General features: G+C 40.6%; 1 protein-coding gene across 3 annotated transcripts in view; it reads left to right on the top strand.

Moving 5' to 3' along the window:
- The window catches only part of RPS6KA2 (ribosomal protein S6 kinase A2), a 283173-nt gene that overhangs the window by 118555 nt on the left and 141085 nt on the right, over positions 1–23533 (top strand). Inside the window, exon 1 of one of the 3 annotated variants that reach the window (XM_010391626.4) lies at positions 2499–3103. The exons of the other annotated variants lie outside the window; for them this stretch is intronic. Coding sequence (XP_010389928.1) covers positions 3005–3103 — 99 coding nt within the window. The 5' untranslated portion in view covers positions 2499–3004. Of the gene's footprint in view, positions 1–2498; positions 3104–23533 lie in introns of those variants that run through there. 3 annotated transcript variants of the gene reach the window in all.

Here is a 23533-nt window from a genome sequence, read left to right as displayed (position 1 = left end):
TTATTGTCTGACTTATGTGAAAGTTTGAGTTAATGTTTTTGATGTCTCATTTGTTTTTCTGAAGCAAAGTTAAGTTCAATGTCTTGAAGCATGCCATGTGGAACTGTAGTAGAATTTTTTTTTTTACATATCTATCCCTATGCTTTAATTTTGCATGCACATGTATTTTGTTTTATTTCTGTATTTGTATTTTTTTAATGTACATTTTTGCATCTCAGTTGCTTTTGCTTTTTTGCAGTTGGAATATATTCTGCAATATCTCTGCTGCCCAGTAGAGCAAAGGTGGCTGGTTGTCCTTCTGTATTTAATCTCTAATCACCTGTCTGAAAGCAGAGTAAGAAAACAAGAATAGCATGCCTATTTCCATGCCTTAGTATCTTGTCAGGGGTGTAAGAGAGTTACTTCCTATCCTTGGGCACTGTGTTCAGTGTTGTAGTCTAAACTTTAGCGTACAAGGCTAGTTTTTGCTCTGATTTGCACGATTAATTGCCAATTCATTGTGATGGATTGTTTTAAAAATTTTATTTGTTTTTGTGTTAAAGAGCAGAATTCTGAATGTAATAAGCATACCTGATAGTTAGGTATTAAATCATAGCCCATATAGTTTTATTGGAAGTTTATTCCAGCACAGGCTCATTTAATGATGACTGCACGTCCCTGTATGTGAAATCACTACCAGCATAATGAGAATGGAAGGTTGTGATAAATCTGTTGGTGTAAATAGCAACAGGCACTCATATACTTCATATTATTACACACAGCCTGTGTATTCAAAGCTGGGAAATGATCACCTCCTCTGCATTAATACAGATGTCAGTAACCAGGGATGTATCTATGATGGGAAGGGTACAGGAACCTTACCCTGAGCTTGTCTGGTTGCTATTTAGGGCTCAAGTGGCTTACACAGGTGGGAATGTGTGAGGCTGCCAAAAGCATTTGCCAGCACAAAGCCTGGTATAGCTTCTTTGCCAGGGAAAAGGCAGGACAGAAGAAGTTGCAGCAGCAGCTGTGTGGTGCATCAGGACAGGTGAGGGGAGGTCAAGTAATCAGCTGAGTGCCTGAGGCCTTTGTGACACTGCAGATTTTACTGCAGCAAGGTTGTGAGGAGACACAAAACTTGACTGGAGAGGCTGCATCAGCAAGTAATTTTGGTATTGACCAACTAAATTGCCTTTTAGCCTGTTCATTGTTTCGCCTGTGTATAGGTGTACCTATACATACCTGAGGTTTTCTTCTTGGACACTTGCCTCTGCTCCAGGATCTTTATCTGGGGAGACAACAGAACTGTAATGGTAAAGGGCTCCTAGGCTTGGCATGGCTTGCACTGGGGTAGCACTGTGAAAGCAACCTCCTAAGGTACTTCTGTTGCAAACCAAGAAAATTGGAGAAGCAATCAGAAGGTGTGCTGAGAAGGGGAAAGGAAAAAGCAGAGTGTCACTGTGCAACAGTTACCTTAGTCTGGGGTAGCACTGGGGACCAGGCACAGGAGAGTCAGGCTCTATGAAATTGCAGAGCCCAGCACTAATGGTAGCTTTTCCAATCTAGTCTCCTTTTTAATGAAACCATAAATGCCAAAATATTCATTTTGGGTTTTTTTTTTTCCCCTGTTAATACTTTTCTGGGTACATATAGACCATGGTGAGCTTTAGACAGAAGAGTGGGACCGAGAACCTGAGAACAAAGCAGATAGTGACAGGCATTGCTAGCCCAGGTAGTTCACAGCACAGCCCAGATATGCAATTAAAGCAAAATGCACCTCTCTTTTAGAGCAGATGGACTTCAGAGGTGTTGTCATTTAACCTCTAAGTTTTCTCAGGCTGTAGTGATGTCCGCTCTCCCTGGGCTCATTTATCTAAGTTGTTAATAAGTCATCAGAGTAATTCCCTTTTCATGTGAGGTTACGAGAGAAAGGCATGTCTGGGGGCTCCTTAGTAGTCAGAAAGGAAAGGCTGCCATAGAAAAGGAGTCTGAACTGTGTGCAATAGGCAGAGAAACCTCTTTGGTCTCTGGATCACACTGAGATTCATTAGTTTTTGGAGAAAAGCTGAAAAATGTGATTTTGTTGCGGGGAGGTGAGGGGTGCAGCTGTAAGTCTGCATGCTTGCCGTGCAGCTCAAAATTAGAGCCTGTAAATACTGAACCTCCTAGAAGGGCTGTAGCTCCCTGCTGTAGTACAATAAGAATAGTAATACTTACCATTTAGATTGTGCTTTCTATTTTCAGAGCTGTGCCAGTGTTATGTATTTTAATGTAAAGCGGGCGGGTGATTGTGAACAGGATGGTAAGCTTTCCAATTTCGGGGGCGGGGGGGGGGGCAGTGTTATTTTGCATACTCCCCAGAATAAAAGGAGGTTCAAACCCTTCTATTCTGGCAGGGGGGGCACGACATCTTTCAGCTTTCTTCCAGGAGCGACTCTCACAGGGGAGCTGCTTTCTTCTCGGATCTGACCACCACAGCCCTCAGTAATTATAGCAGCGTCTGAATTCTGAGCTAAAAACAGAAGTACAGCATGTGCCTATTCCCCATGTGATTCAGAAAGCAGGAAATTGAAAGAGCCTGACTGAGAGGAGAGGGAGTGCAAAGCAATAGACACATCCAATATTTGTCTGAAACCTGCTACGCCTGGGACGCAGGAGCTGTCATCTGCCGGCGCTGATTCTGCGTGCAGCCAGAGCAGAGCCTGATTGGGCGTAGTGGGACCGAAGGCAAGGGGGCGAGGCGGCGGCCAGAGAGTTGGGCTCGCCGCACCGAAATGTAAACAGTGGGGAGCGAGAGCGAGCGCAGCGCCTTCATGCTCCGAAGGGCGGGCAGCCGGCTCCGGGCTCCCGCGGCTCCGGCAGCGCACCGCTGGCAGCTCTAGCTGTGCCCGGCTCGCCGAACACAGCCAGACACCTCGGAGGATCTCCTGCCTGTGGATATAAATAGGGGGCAATCGGGATGCGCTAGCTTTCTCCGCCGGCGCCGCAGCTCCTTCGTGCTCTGCACCGCAGCTGGGACAGGGCGATGGACATGAACATGAAGAAGTTCACAGTGCGTCGCTTCTTCTCGGTCTACCTCCGCAAGAAGTCTCGGTCAAAGAGCTCGAGCCTAAGTAGATTTGAGGTAAAATTCGCCCTAACTTCGTTAAATGTAGCAAATGCTGTTAGGTGCAGGTAACAGAGGTACAAGAGAATGCCTGCTTTTACTGATGTGATAAGTAGTTAAAGGTGCTCTTTCCCTGGAGGTGATGATATTCGCACCTAATGTTCTTTGTTTCCGTGTAATTCAGGGCTTTTTCTCGGTAGTATTCAATACATTGCATAATATATTTAGTGTGTTGCCAAGAGTCCTTTTATCAGCCTTGCAGGGGAGGAGGAAGCTGGTTCAGGACATCATGAAGTTGTAGGAAATAATTACAGATCCACTTAAATTAGCACAAATGACACCATAGTTTGAAATAGCCTCATATTTTAGTCTTCCCCTGCACACATACCATTTTTTCTTAGTGCTAGATTTCCAAGTTATTAATCAATTTGCTAGTGCTTTTCATATATATGTGGTATGTTAGACAGGGATTCTCTTGCTTACTTAGCTATGGGTTCTCATGTTTGCACATATTTTTTGTATTTATCTTCTCTCCCATGCATCTCTCCTAGTATTCTTTTCATTTATTTCTTTTAGGAGAAGTTGTTCTTTAGGAGCTGGGGGGACAATGTCAAATTAAACCTTGAACGATTTAGCAGTGGGGGGAGATGAAGGCAGTTCAAGTAGGAGGTATTAGCAAATTGGAATGTGTGAATGGGTTAGAATCCGGATTCCTGCCTGCCTTCCTCAAACCATTGTTCTTCAGCCCTATATTTGGAGCTGTGAATAGTCGGCAGGATGTGAGATCAATTGAATAGATGTCAGTTATATTTATGTTTTTCACTATATCATTGCAGATGATCTGCAACCTCTGCATTAAAATCGAGGTATATGGGGCCTGATTCCTTTCTGTCTTACGTTTATTTTGTGCTGGTGTACTTCAATTGACCTCTGAGGAGTTACTCTGATTTGCACTGGTACTCCCAGGAGGAGGATTAGTCTTATGCTGTATGAATACATTTTAAAATGTTATTCCCTTAGTGTCCTATTTAAAGCACCAGGTAATTGTTTGAACATAAAGTTCTTCATGTGTCATTGCTTAAACAGGACACGCTGAAAAGCCTAGTTTTTGACCTGTGTGTTTTGTTGGTTTTTATTTTCTTTCCTAACTATTTAAAATCAACTTTCTTGAAAAATATATTACCTAATTTTATTTACATCATCAAATGGACATGTTATGCATTTATAACAAACTATTTAACTCCCTCCTTGCAACAGTCCTGTCCCAGTAGGACTGAGTTGAGCGGTGGGGATACCTTTCTTTTCCTGGTTGTTTAGTCACAATCACAAAGCTTAAGGTGGAATAAATGTTCCTTGTAACACGCTGTAAATTCTCTAAGCTCATGCTCCACCGAAGACCACAGGAAGTAGACCTGGAGTTACATGAAGGAGTTCTGAGACAAATGAGTGTCTTCGCAGGCCACCAGTGTCACAATGGGATGTGAGGAGGGGAGCTGATTCGGAGAGAGCAGAGCTCCACCTGACACCTCATAACTATTCATTTGACAGTGCCATAGTTTGGGAGAAACAGATTCCACCATACTAATTATTTAACTCACTGGATAACGTAGTGTGAATGACCAGTACGACTCAGCATTTGTATCAAGCTAGACTCTTGCTTCATTTAAAAAAAAAAAAAAAGGAAAAGGTCTTTGCAGTCCCTTTGACCATCAGTGTTAGATTTACTGGACTTTCTCAATAATTATGAAACTGTTTTCCCTTATGTGAGTTGTATTGTAATGATTATTTTCTGATTTTAAATAGTTTGCTTCAAGAAGCAACCTGATACATATCCTGTTGCACATGTAGCTTCACAGCATTTCATCCACTTCCCTCCTTTTTCCCCTGGCTTGTCAATAATGACCAACTTGATGCAAAGTGACTCAGTATTACAATGGAGTGGAGAACAGGGGCTATTCCAGCTATCAAGAAAAAATGATTCATAAAATCTGTTCTGCTATTTAAGTGTGAAAATCATCAGAGATGTTTCTTCTGGGTGCAGGGGGCGGGGAGAAACAGCCCATCATGAACATCAAGCCTCCTCTGTGGTTTTCATCCCTGAGTACTTCTGTGTATAAATTTGCTATTGCAGGCTAGCAAGTGCTTGTCAGACAAACAGAAGGTGTAAGGAAGCCTGTTGGTAGATGGTTTTTTAGAAGTGAGAATATTTCTCATCCTAATAGGCAGATATTTTTTAAAGATGCAGTAAAAAGGTACATGTTGTTACCTCATGGAATGAGTAAAATTAAAATAAAGGAAAGAAATTTGGAGAAAACACATGGAGCATTGCTTTGCTTAGTGTGCATTAGCTAATGTACCTGGCAGAAATTGTGTTGCACGATGTCATTTGAAATTTGAAAGGGAGCTGTTTTTACTAGGTTGTGTGGGATTTTTGTTGTGTTCTTTTGGCAAGTTAGGAAGGAAGGTGGAAGGGTTTAAGATAGATACTCCTAGGCTCAAGCATTTAATATCTTTAAGATACCACTACTAGAGTAGATTCAAAAATAATACAATATTAGTTCTTAATATAATGATTAATTACTTTTTCTACTGTGGTATTCTACACTTTAAATTTACTTGTAATGAGATCCATAGCTTACAGAGCCAGGATACAGATGCAGAAAAGGACTTAGCTGATCATAGCTAGTAACCTGACCTTTACTTAATTGTTTCAGATGCCAATGTCATTGCTATAGCTAAAACAAGAAGATCATCACCTTGTTGTGTAAATAGCTGGGTTTCACACTTTGTCCTGCTAAAAGAGGCCGAGTGCACTCTGGTAAATGAGATGGTATTAGGGTTTCATTTCATCTTGCCTAAAATACATGCCCTTTTTATTATTCTGGAAAGACCTGGCTGAAATTTGAATTTATTTGGCTACAGTTTAGGGGTTTCAGTTTATATTATTTTTCAGTATGGTCCGCATTGCCCTTCATTTAAAAGGTATCTAGTGATGTAATTTTATTGAATGTGCAGAGCCAAGTTTTGCCCTTCTGCATGCACAGAGTTCTGATTGAAGTCAGCTGAAAATCCAGCAAAGTCAATGGGAACTGCATGTGTGCATCTGAGAAAAGGCTTTGTTTATGGTTCTTGCTGCGTGTTGATGAACATGAATGTGAAACCATCAGGATAAAGTATGCACAGTGTGGATCTGCTAAAGACTTTGAGACCTGGTGGAATGCATCTTATGGCAGTGAGCAATATCCCTTGATTTATAAACCAAAATTTAAATATGCCATTTGAATAAGCTAGGAAATACCTAAGCATGTAAAGAATTTGGTAATATTTATTCCAATGATGCAGGAGCCTTTTTTTTTTTTTTTTTCTTGTGAGAAAATGAGCAATTAAAACATTGCCTTTTATTCTTTTTGGAGATGTTTCTGACTTTTGTACTCCTGATGTACTTTTAGTTCATTATTCTTACTCTTTAATTCTTCTAATTAGTTTTTAGTTTTACTGGTAATGATGAATCCAAATTATGTTTAATCTATGTATGGGGCTTAGAGCCTAGCGGAGTGCTGGCACATTAATTCAGAATTAATTTGGAGCCTGGTGTGCCTCGGCATGGTCAGTTTGAGAGGCAGGATCTCCTGTGGATGATTCAAGCGTGGATCCTCCTTTGATTCCAGCACTGGCATGTAGGAAATGGAAGTGAGCCTATCCAGGCTTGTAAGTAGTAGTGCAGAAGGACTGGCACTGGCTTTGTGATACTTTGTTACGAGAGATTTTTGGTTCTAACCTTAGGCTCTGATTCTGATTTCCTACAGGCTAAAGTTACAGCAGCCTTAGGAAAGAGCCCAGAAAATGCTGAGCCAGACTGCTCCTTTTCCACAGTGGGCTGGAGCAGCACTTCGCTTGCAAATGCTTGAGAATTCTTCTGCCCTTGTATAAAGAACAGTTCGGCTCCTTATCAGCAGTATGTCCTTTATTTATTTTTTTTTATTATTTTTATAGTTACCCACTTGGTAGAGGAATAGAGTCTTTCTGCCAAATGTTAGCCAGAATAAAGGCAAGTTAAAGAAGGGAGATGGGGGTTATCAGCCCAGGAACATCTCTGCAAGGTGCAAGTCCTGAGGCAGCTTTAGTTGTTTTTTTCCCCCGTGGTAATGATCATCTTTGTGATGCGTGTTCTTGTTACAGCAGAAGTTACCGACACTATTGTAGTGTCTAACTTCCCCCAGCTGCAGGCAAGCCTTTTATGAGGAAATGCTGCAGTTCTTGTAGTCTTGCACAGCTTGCTGGGGGGGAAAGGAGGCAGGGAGGGGAGAGAGAGCAAGAGCAGGAGGAGTGTGTAGTCCTTCAGATAGGTCACTTGAGGAGCCAGGAAATCCGTTTTTCAGGCTCATTTTGACAACTTGCTGTGTCATTACAGATGGTTCAGACCTTTGTACTTTGCGTTTCCCATTTGAAAAAAGGAAAATTATGATAAATATTCAAGTCCTTTGATACTATTCTACCTATTTACATTGGGTTTGGGGGCAGTACTCATATGTGTACACATTCATAATGAAGGAATTGCTCCCAATTCCCCAACTGCTTCTGACTTTATCCCAAATAAAGTCTCATGTGCCTTAGGCTTGATATGTGCTCCTTCCCACAAGCCTCAAATTAACTGCTGAGCTACATAAAGGGAAAATTAAGCAGGTAGATGTAGGGATAATTTGTACACAGGAAAATCACAGAAAATTTGGACTGGGAGGCATCTAAAAACCGTTAATCTGGACTCCTCTTCCTCCTTAGGCAGCATCAGCTATATCTAAACTATTCCACCAAAGACGTTTTTCTAACCTCTAACTGAAAGCCCTCAGTGGTAAATGCCCGTAACCTTTGTACGTGGTATATTTTGCATCATTGTCCTTAGCATCTGAGTGTTTTCCTAATATCTAACACAAGTTTTCTTAACGTGATTTAAGCCTGTGTCTTCTTGTCCTCTCCATTGTAACTGTGAAAAGGAGATTGTTTCCTTTTCTTTGCAGCAGGATTTTTATGCATTTAAAAGCTGTTCAGGTCCCTTTCCTCAGTCTTTGTGGTAGGGTGGGAAAAATGTCTTTCTTCCTTTCTCAAAGTTAGGGACTTCCAGGAACAAGACCCTGGGCCAGTTACAGCAACCTTGTTAGGGAGTATCTCTTGCTTTTTTGGATGCTAATCGTCCCTTGTAAAAATCAATTATATTTCAAAGGCCCCTACCCTGCCAAAGACCAATCCAAATTGTCATTTTATGCTCCATTTCCACCATCTAAATGTCTGCATGATTCCTTGATCTGATGGTATTTGGCATCCAAGCCAGTGCTGACAGAGTTGATCCATGGGCTCTAATGTCAGATGAATTCTGACATACGTCACACAATTAAACACAGGCTCTGGTCGCATAGCCAGGGTACGTGAATGTTTGGGCATGGAGCAGGGGCATGGGATCATCATCTAGCAGAAGAGGTCTTCATGTGGGTGTGGGATGGGTCCTGTCTGGTCAGCAGATGGGACACACACACGCCTACAAACTAATGATGGAATGACTGAAAGGGAGAGGGCAGCACCCCTCCACTCCCTGAGCCAAGTAATGCCCTGGTTCCCTGTGTGTGGAGCATCTGTGTGTGGGTGTGCAGGAGATGAAGAGCTGAACCTGAGGGACTGTTGGAACCTGCCTAGCATTTATTTGGAGTAATGTAGTTTTATGCAAGCGAAGAACGTGTAATTTTATTTTGAGTTTTAGCTCATAACACGATGTCCTGTCTGACCCTGTGGCACAAAATGTCTGTTCTCAGAGGGTTTAGCTCTCCTGCATGTATTTTTATTATCAGTAGCATTTGATTCATGCATTTTTCTGCTAGTCTCAGGAGAACCTGACTCCTTTGTGTGTACTTTCTGCATTTGTGTTGTCATAGATAACTGGAAGTATTTCTAAAGCAAGACAGAAATCAGAACAAAAACCCTCCTTAGGTTGATTTACCAGTTACTCAAGTACAAATACTTTCCATCTAGATATTTTCTAGTCATTTCCTTTTGTTCACTTAACAAGACTTACTATCCCAGTTCAGCAAGGATTCAGTAAAAGTATTTGCTGTTAAGAAAGACTCCAAGTACTGCAGAGAAGGTCGGTTCTGCACACACGACACACTCTGTGTGTGTGTGTTACCACCAGCTCTTACAGGGTACAGTTTTGCTTTCTGGAGAACAAAAGTTGCAGGAAATGAAAAAGAATGATTGGATCACCAAATCTGCCTTGAAAATAGGTTTCTGACTGAGGATGCATAAGGAAGCAAGTGATACGTCTAATCAAGGTCCTTGCACGACAGCTACAATTCACACACAGGGAAGTTTGGGGTGCACATTCCCTCATTCAGTGCATAGATGGGGATGGGGTGGACACAGCATGGCTTTGGAAGACTTTGAAGGGAGCAGTTGTCCTTTGCTGTTCAATCTCTCTCACCACTTTGAAATGTACCAGTATTTCAGCAGAGCTGCTTTTAGAGATGTGGGAGAACTTACAGCTTTCTTCTAGCTGAGAGCCAGGACTTCAAGGGTACTGGAAGGGCAAACCTTTTAGAGCACAGAAGACAAAACCACAAAGTTTCTAATGAAGAAAATCTTTTCCTCAGATTACAGTATATTATTAGACATTCTGTAGCAGTGCACAGGCAAGAGGGGAAGATACAGTTCGCCAGCATGCCTTCAGGTGGTAATGATAATAATTGGCAAACTGCTGGTTAACTCCTTAAACCTTAACACATGAACTCATATAAAGTCCAGGTGTAATTCAAGTGTCAGGCCTCTTTCCTTCAGGGCCAAAACTGAGCCTCTGTATGGCTGGCAGAAGGCAGTGTATAGTTCTGCTTTCCAGAGTTGTTATGAATAAACTGAAGGCTTTGCAAAGCGGGGAGCTGAGTGTGTGGGTTTATCTATCAAATTCACCTTTCTTTGCTTTTGGTAGAAATTTCTGTTGTTTTTTTCCAGAGAGTAACAAAGAAAATTCTGCATCACTTCAACTTTGTTTTCTCTACTTTCACATTGCCAGCAACTAGTGGACAGGTTCTGTGACTCTCAAAGATATCTTTGCCTTAAACTTCTGCATTGGCAGACCTCCGTGCCTGTCTTTCCTGTATCATACAACCTCTGTGACTAGAAAATGTCTGGGACAGCAATTAACATTGTAATTGCATTAATTGCAAAGCTATCTCTCTAAATATCGGAAACCCTGCTGGACCTGCTGCTAGCCTGCACAGTTGCTACTTTATTCCTGCATGCATTGCAATTATTACTAAAGAGCAATCTGAAAGCAAGGCTTTGTGTTAGATTATTTCTGTGACAGTTCAAGACCAATTCATATCACTGGATTTGAATTTTTTTAGTATTTAGTATGTGTGCAGATGTTAAATAGTACATACTTCAAAAGTTTTTTTTATAACATTTCATTATGTTGTAAAAACTTAAGAGATTTTTTCTGGCAAGTAAAATCACTAATTTTTATTCCAAAACAAACTGCTTAATATTCCTTTAATTAATTCAACACTATTAAGATAGCTAAAGCAAGATGTTTTCAAAATGCAAATGATTATCATGTGTTGGCATTTATGGCTGATTTCAAGCACATTGCAGTGCCTAAATTTGAAAGGTGGAGAAGATGATATATCTGTTCTTGTTTTTCAGATTCTTGTACTTGTGGAGAGTTATCTTCTTTGTATGTGGCAACCAGTGAAATAGGCATAAAAGGAGGGAAGGAAAGTGTGGTAATGTTAGCTCTTACTTCTGCATTCTGTCAACTTCTCTTCAACTTCTACTTCCAAAGAAGGACCACATGATTAGGCTTACTCAAGAAATATGAATCCACACAGAAAAATGCTGTGTGGTGTAGAGGCAGGAAAGCCCCCACTGAAGTAGGCATTAATTAATCCTTCTCAGTCTCTCTAGCTTTGTGAAGTTGTCCAGGCTTATGATGCCTGCCAGTCAGAAGTAATAATACTGTTTTATTTTCATTATTTATTCCTCTCTTGTTCATGGTGAAGTTTTAGCAATTGTAAGGCAGAAAATACGTAAAGCTAATAAAGCAGAGGGAGGGGTTGAGAGGAGATTTTGCTTTCTCCTTTAAAAATTTTTAATGAGCATTTTCTTTAGTTTGGTGGCTAAATCAAGCCACTATGTCATAAGGATGAGCACTTGGGGGCATTTGCTCTGGTCTGAAAAAAGGACCATGTTAACTCTGTTGCGTGTACCATGCTAACTGCAAACTGATACGAAACAAAAAAATATCACCCATGTTAGCAGACCTGGAGACAAACCAGTTCCCGAAGGCAGTTGCTGAGATTTGTTTTTCCCCCCATGATTTCAAGTTTTTATGCGTTTGCAGAATTGAAGAATCCATACTAAAAGCATACTTCAAGTTCACCTGCTTTTTCTTTTCATACTTTTGTTGAAAAATTAATGTCCCATCATAATATACCAAGTGGCAATGCTGATAAGGATGGTGGGCCGCAGAATTTACTCTGTCTGCAAAGTAAGTGTAGATAATATTTATTCACCTTCTTCCCTCTATTTCACCAGTACAATTATGGCAGCATCCAGATGTCTTCTTTTCCCTTCCTACGGCTGTTAATGCCCTGGATGCTGTAGCATCCCTTCTTGCACATCAGAGAAACTCCATCTCTATTTGCTGTTCTCTGAAAGACTGTGTGGTGAAAAAAAAAATCCTAATGGCATTTTTTGCCTGCTTGTATGAAATGAATTTCTGAAAGTCTTCTCTGCAACAGGGGTTTTGTATTCTAGCGAACCAATTTTTCATTTTTCCCAGACAGGAAAACCCATATGGGACATTAGAAGGAATGCTGTTAGTGATTCTGAGGATTGTCACTTCCAAAGGACAGAGATACCTTTTGTGATTATCTGCCACATGTTTTATCCCAACTGCCTTTTTGGAAATACTCTCTCCACACATCAGGATAAAGTATACATACCAGTTTACTCTCGGAGATGGGTATTCTGCTATGAAAGGGTGTAAGTTACCCATAGCAAGGGTAATTATGTCAATGGTACCAACTGCAGTTTTTCCCTTCCTTAGTTTCAAAGCATTTTCTCTCTCTGTAACATGTTGCAAAAGAAGCCATAACATTAATTTGAGCAATGTTTGTATTGAAGGAAACTGTATAACAGGTAGACACTCGTGATGCTATGGGAGGAGTTGTTTCCTTGGAATTGTTAGGAAAGTTTTAAGGTTTTGACTTAGTATTTCTATCTTTCTCATAACGCATGTCAAAGGAGTGAATTAAAGCTTTAATCTTTTCTACTGCAGATGATCTGGGTCATTTCAGAAGCAGAGTTTTTTTGAAGAGCCTTATTTATGAAAAACAGATCAGTCCTTTGCTTCTGCTCTTGATCACTTGTTCTTCTATTGATCAGTTTAGGGTTTTCTTTTTGCTTCATCTTTGTGTTCATCTGTTCCTCCCTGTTGTTAACCACATGCACAACCATGGTAATTATAACCTATCCCCAGGGGAGGGGGGACTTAAAAACATTTAATGTGCTGTATGCACCACAGCCAAGAGAAAGTCTGCCCTTTTACCCTAGCTTTTAAATTCCTTTTGCTGGTGTGAAATTCGTGGGACTGAGAGAGAAATAAGAATAGAGCTCTCTCCATGGAGTACCACTATGGTCTACAAGCACTCATTTATCTTTCTGGTGATCAGAGAGCTGTTGTTGTCTGGGATTCTGTGTTATCTCTTCAGGGAGGCACATCAATTCCCCATTTTTCAGTTACTGAAGAGAAGAAATTAAGTTGTTTTGCTCTCCTGGGATATGATTCTTTACTCTTGTGTGCAGGCTTTTCTTCCCTCTTGTAGATAAAGGTTGAGGATTGGAATGTGCTGTGCACTGGTTAGAATTGCGCAGCTGGACTGCGGAAGTGCTGAGCTCCACGCTCATGGAAACTGTGCCCTCGAGACCAGGCTCTTGCCTCCTGGTGAATACTGAAACTCACTTTGCCTTCTCAGATGTTTCCCTTGTAAGGTAACAGTTCTGCTTTTTCCTTCTCCCTCACCCTATCATTCATCTGATTCAGCTTTTTTGCTTTATGCTTTAGACTCAAACAGTGCAATAGCTTGTTTTTGCTTTTCTTGTACTGCCTCTGTTTTGGTGCTTTCCACCCTCAGTTTACTGAGGTAACTGGGCAGTCATCAGTAAAAACAAAGCTTTGTTTGAAGAGGTGCTGATGCAGAGATGATACTCACCTCTGAGGCTGGGCAATGAATGGTCAGGTAGCTCTGGAGCAAATCTCAAATGCAGTACTTGCGACATATCTCAGAAATGTCCCCATCTCATATACTACAGTCCTTGCCTGTTTCTCTTCAAATGTCTCTGCATTCTGGCTTTCTGTAGTTTAAATGTCTTGTGATCATTTCTCCTTCAGGGAAAGCAGCAGCAAAAACTCTAAAGGAGTCTCCTTGCCTCACAGGCTCCCGAGTGTGTTGCTGAGGGTTTCATACCTATGACTCAGCTCTGCTTCCAATTGAGCACGAGCGTCTGTCTGTCTGGGATTTTAGCTTTATATAGTACCATTTTCACAGCACCTCTACTCTGACTTTAAACCACAGCTACTATGGCGTCTACAATATCTTAGAAAATAGTGAAGGTATCAGCGTTAACATTTTGTGTTGTTTGACAACTTTTGTTCCTGTTTTGCCTCTGTGTTTTCACCCTCTATGTTTTCTTTTGAATCTTGATGAAAAAACCTCGAAGTGAAAATGACCATTGTCATTTCAGATATGTGAAATCACACAGAGTGTCATAGTTTCTGCTCAGTCATCATCCATTTCAATTTCCTGAAAGCAGTAAACTTATGTAGTTGTTTAACTTGGGATTTCCATGACAAACTAACCTGCATTAATTTAGTCATTTATGATAAAAAGATCTTCCATTCAAAGCACCTTACCCTTGTAGTTAACAGCTACTTCTGTTACATTTACAATGCCAAAAAGCCTAAACCAATACAAGCTTACATGGTTCAAAGCACGTGAAAAGCAAATTAAATTGTTCTTTTTTCTTCCCTGGAACTGTAATGAGATCTGAATCAGAAGAAAACTTGTATTGCTTTTGTTGGGATACTTAACGCAGTATCAGCCTGACACTGTTGTTGTTGCTAGAGCATCGTTTCTTCCTCCTTTCCAAAACTTGAGATGTAGAAGAATGCTTTAACAACCTGCTCTAGGTAAACTTCCCTGGCTTCTCTGTTTTCTGGCTGGTGGCCTCAGGTTGCAAACAAGGACTATGCAAAAAAAAAGGAGAAAATCTTGTAGTTTAATATTTAAGCACATGTTGTATTATTACCAACTTTTGGGCTAGCACAAAATTAGTGTCCTCATAACTGAATGTGTAAAAGAGGGTTAACCCCTGGCCAAGCCTGTGGACCTAAAATGCTAAATTTGATTGTGTTGGAGGGTAAAGTGCCCATGGCAATACATCTGGATCTGAAATCACAGTATTTTATCCATGTGGCCTCTAAAATATATTGAGATTGTCAAATCAGGAATCTCCCTTTTTCTCAGTGTAATTCAAACTCTGGCCTAACTGGATCTTAAAGAGTGTCTTGCTCTTTCTTCCTAAAGTGTTCAAGGCATATCTATTAAATAAAACCAGGAAAGTGAATCTTGAACTGCTGCTGATGTTCCCAGCTAGTAGTGGATGAACGAGGTGTTCTGTTACTCCTGCAGGGATGCAAACCAAAATGTCAGGGTATTACACTGGTCTTCCTTTACTTTTCAGAAATGGTGATGTGTCAGTGTGCTGTGTGTCTGTCATGTAGTCATCTGTGGGAACAGAGGAAATTTACCAAAAAACAGAGTTGTTGATTTGGATTCATTTTTAGCTTAGGTTCCTAAAAAAATGAGGCTTTATACATGCCCTGACATGCCTTTCTGCCCCTTGGCTTTGAAAGCATTGTCAAATTTAACAGAGAAAGGGGAAAAAAAATAGTGTTCTTGAAGACATAATGTTTCCTGTAAGAATCATGAAAATAGGGGCCTAGAGAAAGGACAACACTGCTACCGCAAAATGAAGGAACAGGGAGTGGGAGCATATTCCTTAGCCACTAAAGAAACCAAGCAGAGAGAGATGGTGGGAGAGGGGGGGACAGCTTGATAAGAAACGGGGATTCCTCACGCCACTCTATTCAGAACATTACTATACTTTGATGCCAGGAAGCAAAATAGGAATTCTTTTGTGAGACATATATTTGGATTTGCTGCAGAAACAAGTGTGTTAGTCTATTTACTTGCATAAATGTTTGGGCTTTGAAATACTGTAGCCCCCAACAATGATGTAATTTATCACAATACTGCTGTCTTTTACTAATATTTTTCCCTTACTATGAAGTAAGCAAGCTCTTCTGTTTTAGCAATTCCTGCTTCTAATACAATGGGCGAGGCAGAAGAAGTAACTAGCAGTGCTGTTTTATCAAGGTTACTGAGGTGCTTTTGCTGTAAGGGGCAGGCAACATAGTATAATCCTGGTTGTTTTTCTCTTTGGAATGCAGTAATCATCTTTGTGTGGAAGTGTATTAAAAATATTTGTTTGGAGTCACTTAAAATGTGGTGTACCAAGGGGGAAAAAGAGGCATTTGACTATAATTTATGGAGTAAAATACTCACAGAACTTAAGAAAAAAGGACTAATTTATCAGTAGAATTATTTTTAAAATCCTGTAGAAGTTAGTAGAAAGTGTAGGCTGACAAAGAAAGAGCTCATCAGAAAAATTATCATAGTGTAGTAACTCACAAGGTTTTAGAATCCTTGTTACAGAATTAGAATATCAGTGTTTGCTTGAAACACTGTCTTGCTAGCAAATTGTTGCTTTGATGACATGAATAATTAATTTCTTTGGATAAAAGTGGATATTTAGACTGGTAAGAGAGGCTTTGCAGGTGCAATGAGGAGTCCTCAGGCAGGAATATTTGGAGTAAGGAAGTCTGGGAAGAATATTGGTGTTTACTGATGATTTCCTTGAAATAGTACATTGTAATAATTGCTGTAAAATTCTGTTGCATGTAACTATATACTATCATATTTTCATGCTAAATAGTCAAGTGGGTCAATCTACAGAATTTTGACATTTTCTGATGTTTGCAGGATGTGTAAATAGCAAAGCAAGATTTCTGCTTGGTGACACCGAAATGTCTTAACCAGGCCCTGACTACATAGCTGTGCCCCACAACCTGGAGTTAAAACTGACCACTTTTGCATGGTGTCCTTACGCTTAGCCTCTGAATTGCGATGAGAGGTCAGTGCATACAAGAGAGAAGGGGACGTGGGTGGGCATGCGTAGCAAATGTTTTACACTAACCAGATTATACACATCTTTTTAACAGACAGTCTGTTCTGTTGTTTGCAATAAAGGGAACATAAGCAAATAATGCCTAGTGGTATTCTGCTCTTTTTCAGGACAGTTTCTGAACAGGATTCAGATGATACTATTTATAAGGAATATGTTGTAATTACAGCCATATTTTGTGTGTGTATATGTGAGGCATTTACATGAATAATGCATTTAACAGTGTAAATACATATAGTATGGCAGTTCTTCCAGGGAAAATGCTACTAAGAGGATTAGAGTTTGATCTCATAATACTGTACACAACCTCTCATTGACTCCGAGTGGAGGATTGTTTAGTTCTGGCGATCACCAAACTGATCAGCAGCTTACGTTTGTGCTACTGACATTCTGTTTGAACTGAAATTGCTGCAAAGATAACTTTTTTTTCATTCATAAGAATCTGTCCCCAAATTGATATTGTGCAACTTACTTAAAAAATGTTTTCTCCATTTCAGGGTTTAAACTCCTCTTAAAATGATTTTCAGGTTATAAATGAACAATTTCTGACCTTGTTCTGTCCCTTTTGTTCTCAGGGTTGAGCCATTTTTCTATATTGTCCCAACAGGTGTAGTTTTTTCCCTTTTTGTCTGTAAGAGGCTCTTCCTGTCCCTGAAAAGGGCTCCTAATGAAATCATCTTTTTCCCAGCTGCTTCAGATGCATCTTCTGTTCACTGCTGAAGCCCATCCTGCAGACTAAGCCACTTACCTCCCCTTGTTTAAATATCTTATAAACAACCATTCTTGCCACTAACTGAAGCAAACAAGCTCAATGAACCATTTCATGCTGCAAATGTCCTTTCCTTGAAACTTCTGAGGTTTTTCTACTGCCTTCACTTCTACTCTGTAGCCCTTCTCTTTCTCATAGAATGGTAGGGTGGCTTGGCTCAGAAGGGTCCTTAAATGCTATCTTGTTCCTAGTTCCCTGCCATGGCCAGGAGCACCTTTCACTAGACCAGGTTGCTCAAAGCTGTATCCAACCTGATACTTAACACGTCCAGGGATGGGGCATGCACAACTTCTCTGGGCAGGCTGTTCCAGAGCCTCACCACCCTCACAATAAAGAATTTCTTCATAATATCTTACCAAAATCTAACCTCTTTCAGTTTGAGTCATTATCCCTTGTTCCGTCACCACATGTCCTCCCTTCTGGTGTTGTACCAAAGGCTGTGGACTCCCTTTGGCCAGGGAATGTCTGCTGGTCATGGAGGGCAGCTTATCATTCATATTTAAGTCCTAACCACATAGAGATGTTTTTCCCTTGGCACTGACATTTTTCTAATACACACTGTGCCTCATCTACTAGTGACACACGTGGCTTAAATATGAAATCACCAGTTGCATACGTCTTTGGTTTTTCAAATATCTGTGCTGCTTTACAAAGCCTTCCAGCTTTTCCTTTCATAGTTCATCATGCTAGGGAAGTGAATGATTTGCGCCCAAAACTCTCCCTGGGTTGCCAATGCATTTATTAGCGTAATATTAAGGACTATCAGAGTTTTTTATTCTCTATGATAATCAAAACTATCTGCACAATTATAATGGTAAAACTCCAAAGCAAAATTCAGATATTTCTCTTGGTTCGAATAATAGATTTCTGTGTTCTCCACTGGGCTCCATTTCATAATGATAAATAGCTCTCACTTGCAGAGAATACCCACAATATCAAGCTTCCCCAGGGTTAGTACACCTGTGGTTTATTTCACAACCAGTCCGTTCACAAACTACTTATTTTTGCTAGAATCTTGAAGATGGGAAACACTCCATTTATTTGTTGAGCAGGTATCCCTCAGACCAGACAGACACTCCCTGGACACTGCACTGGTGTTCTTCACTGTGGCACCATGGTGAGCTCTTGTGCTCTTACCTGTCCTGATTCCAGTTGTACTGCAGCCACCTTCTAGAGAACCAGGTTTATCCTTACTACTCCTACACTAAAAGCATTTTGTTTCTGGACCAACTCTTCAGTAGTCTTGAAGTACATTTTTCCTAGAGCTTTCTTCATGTATGCACTGTGAATTCATATTCAGGGTTCCTGGTAGTTTGAGCAAAGAGACACAAATACTGTAAGGTTTCCAAACAAAAAGGGTTTTATCTTACGGAGAAAAAAAAAAGTGCAGTGTCAGAATAAAGTTTGCATGTGTTTCCTTGCCTTTGTTTCTTCCCCTATTTAGGTATTGTTGGGCTTTGATCAGGGTGCTTTAAGGGGATTTATGGATTTATATTCAGATCTCTGTATCTGATTAAAAGTTTTCTATCCTACCAGGTCCTGCGCAGCTTCCCACCCCAGATACTGTGAAAGGATTTGTGCTCTGACCACATTGTTTCTCTTCCTGACTAGTCACATTCAACAATATCCCTCTCTGGAGGGGTGTATAAACAGGAAAACAACTAAATATAGATCACAGAGAGAGAAGGAATAGAATGCAACAGTGTGCATAAAGAGAAGGACTGCTTGCACAGATGGTGTAGGGCCTAGAGGAAATGTGGAGGGAGAGAGAGAGAGGCTTGAGAATGAGCATCAGGGATGGGGAAGAAAATGACCTGTGACGTAAACTCTTTATGGGAGAAAGGAGGCAGACAGAACATCCCTCTGTTGCCTGGAACAATCTGTGATGAACTGGGTTAGCATGATCAGAGATCAGAGACCAAACTAGACTTGCTATCTGGTTTCCTTCATGATTATCTGCTGCCTTGATTAGAAGCTGATCAGCAGAACAGTCTTGAATACTGCAGCCACCTCCTTGCAGGCAGCCTGCTTTGGTGGAGCAGAAGGTGGGGGAGGTCAGCCTTCATGTTAAACAGAGTATAAACATAATTTCATGGAATGGCACCCCACAAGAAATTTAGGGAGGTGCTATTTCAGGCATCTCCCTGCCTTGGTCTCTCACATTTTTTAGTTTTATTCTCTTATGTATTAACGCAAGTCGCTGACCCAGAGCAGTCTAACAGCCTCTGGTCAGCAGACTGGCTTAGAGGAGAAAGAGGGACCTTACGTGTCTTTCTTCTTAGTACAGCCCTTATCCAGCCCTTACCCTTCCTGCCCAAGCAGGTAGGATGTGACTCTGGCACATTACTGTGTCCTTACACGCATCAGCAGGACCCATCTGTATTCCCAATTTCAGCAGGCATGAGTTGCTATAAGTGCCTCTGTAAACTGGGAAAATGAAGTGCTCCTGTGGTAAATTACCCACTTTGCAGCAGTGGCAGCAGGAGGGAATGGGTGGCTGTGCTTTGGCAGCCTGCAGACAATGCTTTGGTGTCTTGGCTCAAATCATGGAAAAAGAAGGGCTGACACTGGCACTCCAGGCTGTGGGCTAGGGCAGTGATGGGCAGATCTCTATCTGCACTGCTGCCTCTGACACAGGAGCAGTAATTTTCAAGGGAGATGGAGAAACATATTTGATTGGGAAGCAGAAACATATTTGATTGCCATCACTAAGTCTGCCAAACCCTGATGGTTGGAGCCTCGGTTCATTTTTGGAAGGATACACAGAGATCTGTGTAAATTAAGGCTGGATTCAAAACCTTCTGCTGCTTCTTTCTGTGCACAAATAGCTTCTCTTCGAATAATATGTTGTCTTCTCTTCGCCAGCATTCTTCCAACAGATCTGCACAGGCCAGACTGTTAGTCGCTGATGACCTTTTTTTGGAATTGATGGTTGTGTGGGGTTTTTTATATTGCCAAGCAATTTTATACTGTTTTGTTTTCTGTTCTATGTATAAGTCTGCAATTACTCATATTTCTTGTTTAGAAACACATTTGGAAAAAGAATTATAGTGACAGAAAATAGCCCATTTAAGTGTTAAAACCATTTTTCATTCTACCTTTTATTCTTGAAATGGGACATATGTTAATTTGAGGAAATTTTTTCTTGTTTGAGCAAGAAAGAGAAAAAATAAGACCATTGTAGAAAACCTTTAGGGGGTCTGTTTTTCTGGAAATTAAACAAACAGCAGATTTTATAATGTTCCAAAATAGGGAATAAGTCAGTTTGGTTTTTTGGTTTTTGCTTGGTGGTTTTTTTTTTTTTATTTAACCAACTTCTTTAGAAGAATATTATTTGGCAGTTAATTTTTTCTTTTACAAACCAAATATATGTGTATTAATGTTGTTGGATTTAAAGCACCAGAGAGCTAATTCTGATACTCATCTGTGGAAATATGCATCATCTTTGAAGAGATTATACTGCTAGTATTTTGATGAGAAATGCTACCTATTATTGAGAAAGAGCCAGTAATTGCATTTATATTGCAGCAGGAAATTATGGGGAGTAAAATCAATGTATACCAGTTGTTCAGTTGTCTTCAGAATGCTGCAGACTGACTCCATTCTGTATTCTCCTGCATGGTAAAATCTACTGTGTGTACCTGCACGGTTTTGGGTTTGTTTTGGTTTTTTTTTTTCAGACTGTCAGAAAAGGTACCTTATTATTTGAAAAGATGAGGCTGATTATAGCACAATAATAAAAGATGTCAAATCTTACCCTTTCTGTCCCCAGTAAGACTAAGGTGGCCCAGCAGAACCAGTGCAGAGAAGGCTGTGGAGTGCAGTACCTATCCAGTGTCCCCTAGAAATATGCCATTGGTCCTTTAGAGCTGGGGGTCTGCTGCACACTCCAAATTGTTCTGTGAGTTTTGTTCTTTTTCTTTCGACAAGGAGGTTCTCTAAGGTAGCCTTGGGATTGTTTTCTAAAGTAGAATTAACTAGCATTAGGTCTCATGTTGAAACTCTTTAACGGCAATACTTGCTACATACGTCTAATCTAATGTTGGTTAGACAAGTAACTGTGAATTAACAATAAGGTAAATGGTTAAGAATCTGGGTTTTTATATGCCAAATAAAGGCTACTGTCAGTTATTGTTAATGGAGATCTGCATTTTTGTTGCTCTACGTATTATCTGTTATTCTAAAAGTATATAATATCTTGTGCAACATTAAATGTTCTATATTTGTGAGAAATTGTAATTCAAATGGGCAGTTGGATGGTGATGAGTTGAAGCCTTCAGTTTCTTTATTCAGCACATACAGAGAGCTGTAGATTCTCCATGGCCCCTGCCTCCTTTCTCTATTTCTGCCACGCCATCAGCAGTCCTGCTGCAGTCTCTGGATGCACACAAGAGTGTGCGTGCAGATTAACACACACGCATACACACATGTGCCTGTCCTACCTTGTCCATGCTCCAGACAGCTCATTTCACAGATTCAAGCTTGGTTCCCACCTGGGGACCAGCAGCCACCAGAGCCTGACCCCTTTGGTCCATACCCTGAGCCTTGAGTATGTCTGAGAAGAGGCTGTGATGCCTTTCCGTTTGGGATGTTTTGCCACACCAGAGATGCAAGAGGAGCAATGGCCTTTCAATTCAGTTGAGGAGGCATTTCTGTGACTCTGGCTGCTCTCTGTGGGTAGCCACCAACAGGATATGGCTGTGCCAGATGCTTTGATTGTGAAGACAGAAAATGCCCTGTGGACTTGGTAAGTAAAGGATGTGATGAGGGAGCTGGCAGTGAAGAGCTGTAGCAGAAAGAGAGGAAGTTCAGCCAAACTCAGACCAAAGATGCAGTGCTTCAGAAGGGAGGAAGACTCCCTTTGAACCATACTTAAAATGAGAGGAGAAGGGAGGGGAGAGGAATGTGGTAGAGCGAGGAGAGGGGGCACACTGAAATAGATGACAGACAAACAAGGGTGTGGAGATGATTGGAGTGAACACTTAACACAAGGCTGAGAAACTTGTCAGGAGCTTACAGAGTGTTGGATGTCTGGAAAAAGCAAAAACCTGTTTTGACTGTTTCAGCAGCTGTTCTTGCCAGCTGGTTTTGTACTCTGCAAGTCTCTCCCCCCTCCCCCTACGCCTTCCCCAAAGTGCACTATGGTGAATCACAGCTGGTAACTCCTCCAGCTGTAGATGCAGTTTGAGCAGAGGAAAGCTAATATCCTCCAGTGTTTCCAGCTTTTGGCTGGAAATCCTGTGAATGACAGACAATCTACAGGCTCCTGCTTTTCCTAGCATAACAAGGTCCAGCAAAGAACTTGCAGCTTGCACCTGCAGTGTTACAGAGGAATGCAACAAAAATTTCCCTGAAAGAGGAAGGCAAACCCAACAGGAGGACTGTGGTTCGTCAAAGTTACATCTCTGTACCAGACAAAATTTCTTTTTCGTGTTCACAGATAACAAAGCTAGGCCAGCAAAAGCTTGATGTTGCAGATCAGACCTTAAATACTAGTGACATAAGCCCAGCAAACTCAATTTCCCACTTTCAATGACGTGTTTTCCGAGTTAGATAGTGCTGTTCTGTGACATCTTCAGTAGAGCATCACAGGCAATCTGCCATTTAAAATTTTAAGGGCTTTGCTGAAAGAATAACCTGTCCTTTACAGCATTCACTGCATGTGCATGGGACTACAGTCATGGTCTGGAAAATATCACTATCATGATACCACTAGCTGACTATCCACCTGTATTTTTCTAGACTATGTTGTTATCATTCTGTAATACAAAATACTTAAAATACTTCTGTAATACAAAAATACTTAAAATCTCACTTGCACTGTTCTTTTCACGTGGTTCATGTACTTGCATTCCCCAAAACTTGGATAATGAATCTAAGCCAACAGATCTGGGGTTGGTTTTATTTTGTTTTGTTTTGTTTTTCTTCAGATTCAAGAGTTTTCCTTGTGTTAATTTTCTTGAAAAAAATGGGCCCACAGACTGAAGGGCTCATTTGTCAATACATGGTCCATGCCAATTTTTAAAAAGATGCTGGGTTAATTTCTGTAGAGTATATGGGACTAGAGGGAAAAAATATTTATGTAGCTCCATTGTTACAAAGTGTTAAAGATATGCACACACGCAAAAAAAGTCCCTCATTTGCTTCTTCAATAATTATTTCATTTATTGAAATTACCACCAAAGCTCTGAAAAGCAATGCTATTCCTTTCAGAGCCACTTCTACTGACTTTAAAATCAATTTTAATATAACTTCAGTTTATGATACGTTTAAGCAAGACCTTCAACATACAGTTTTAATTCAAAGTGTAAATTTTAACATGCATTTTGAAG

Source organism: Corvus cornix, chromosome 3 (genome assembly GCF_000738735.6).
Source record: "Corvus cornix cornix isolate S_Up_H32 chromosome 3, ASM73873v5, whole genome shotgun sequence".
NCBI classification, from domain to species: domain Eukaryota; kingdom Metazoa; phylum Chordata; class Aves; order Passeriformes; family Corvidae; genus Corvus; species Corvus cornix.
The sequence above is the reverse complement of the archived record's forward strand: the minus strand, read 5'-3'. Positions and strand labels throughout refer to the sequence as shown.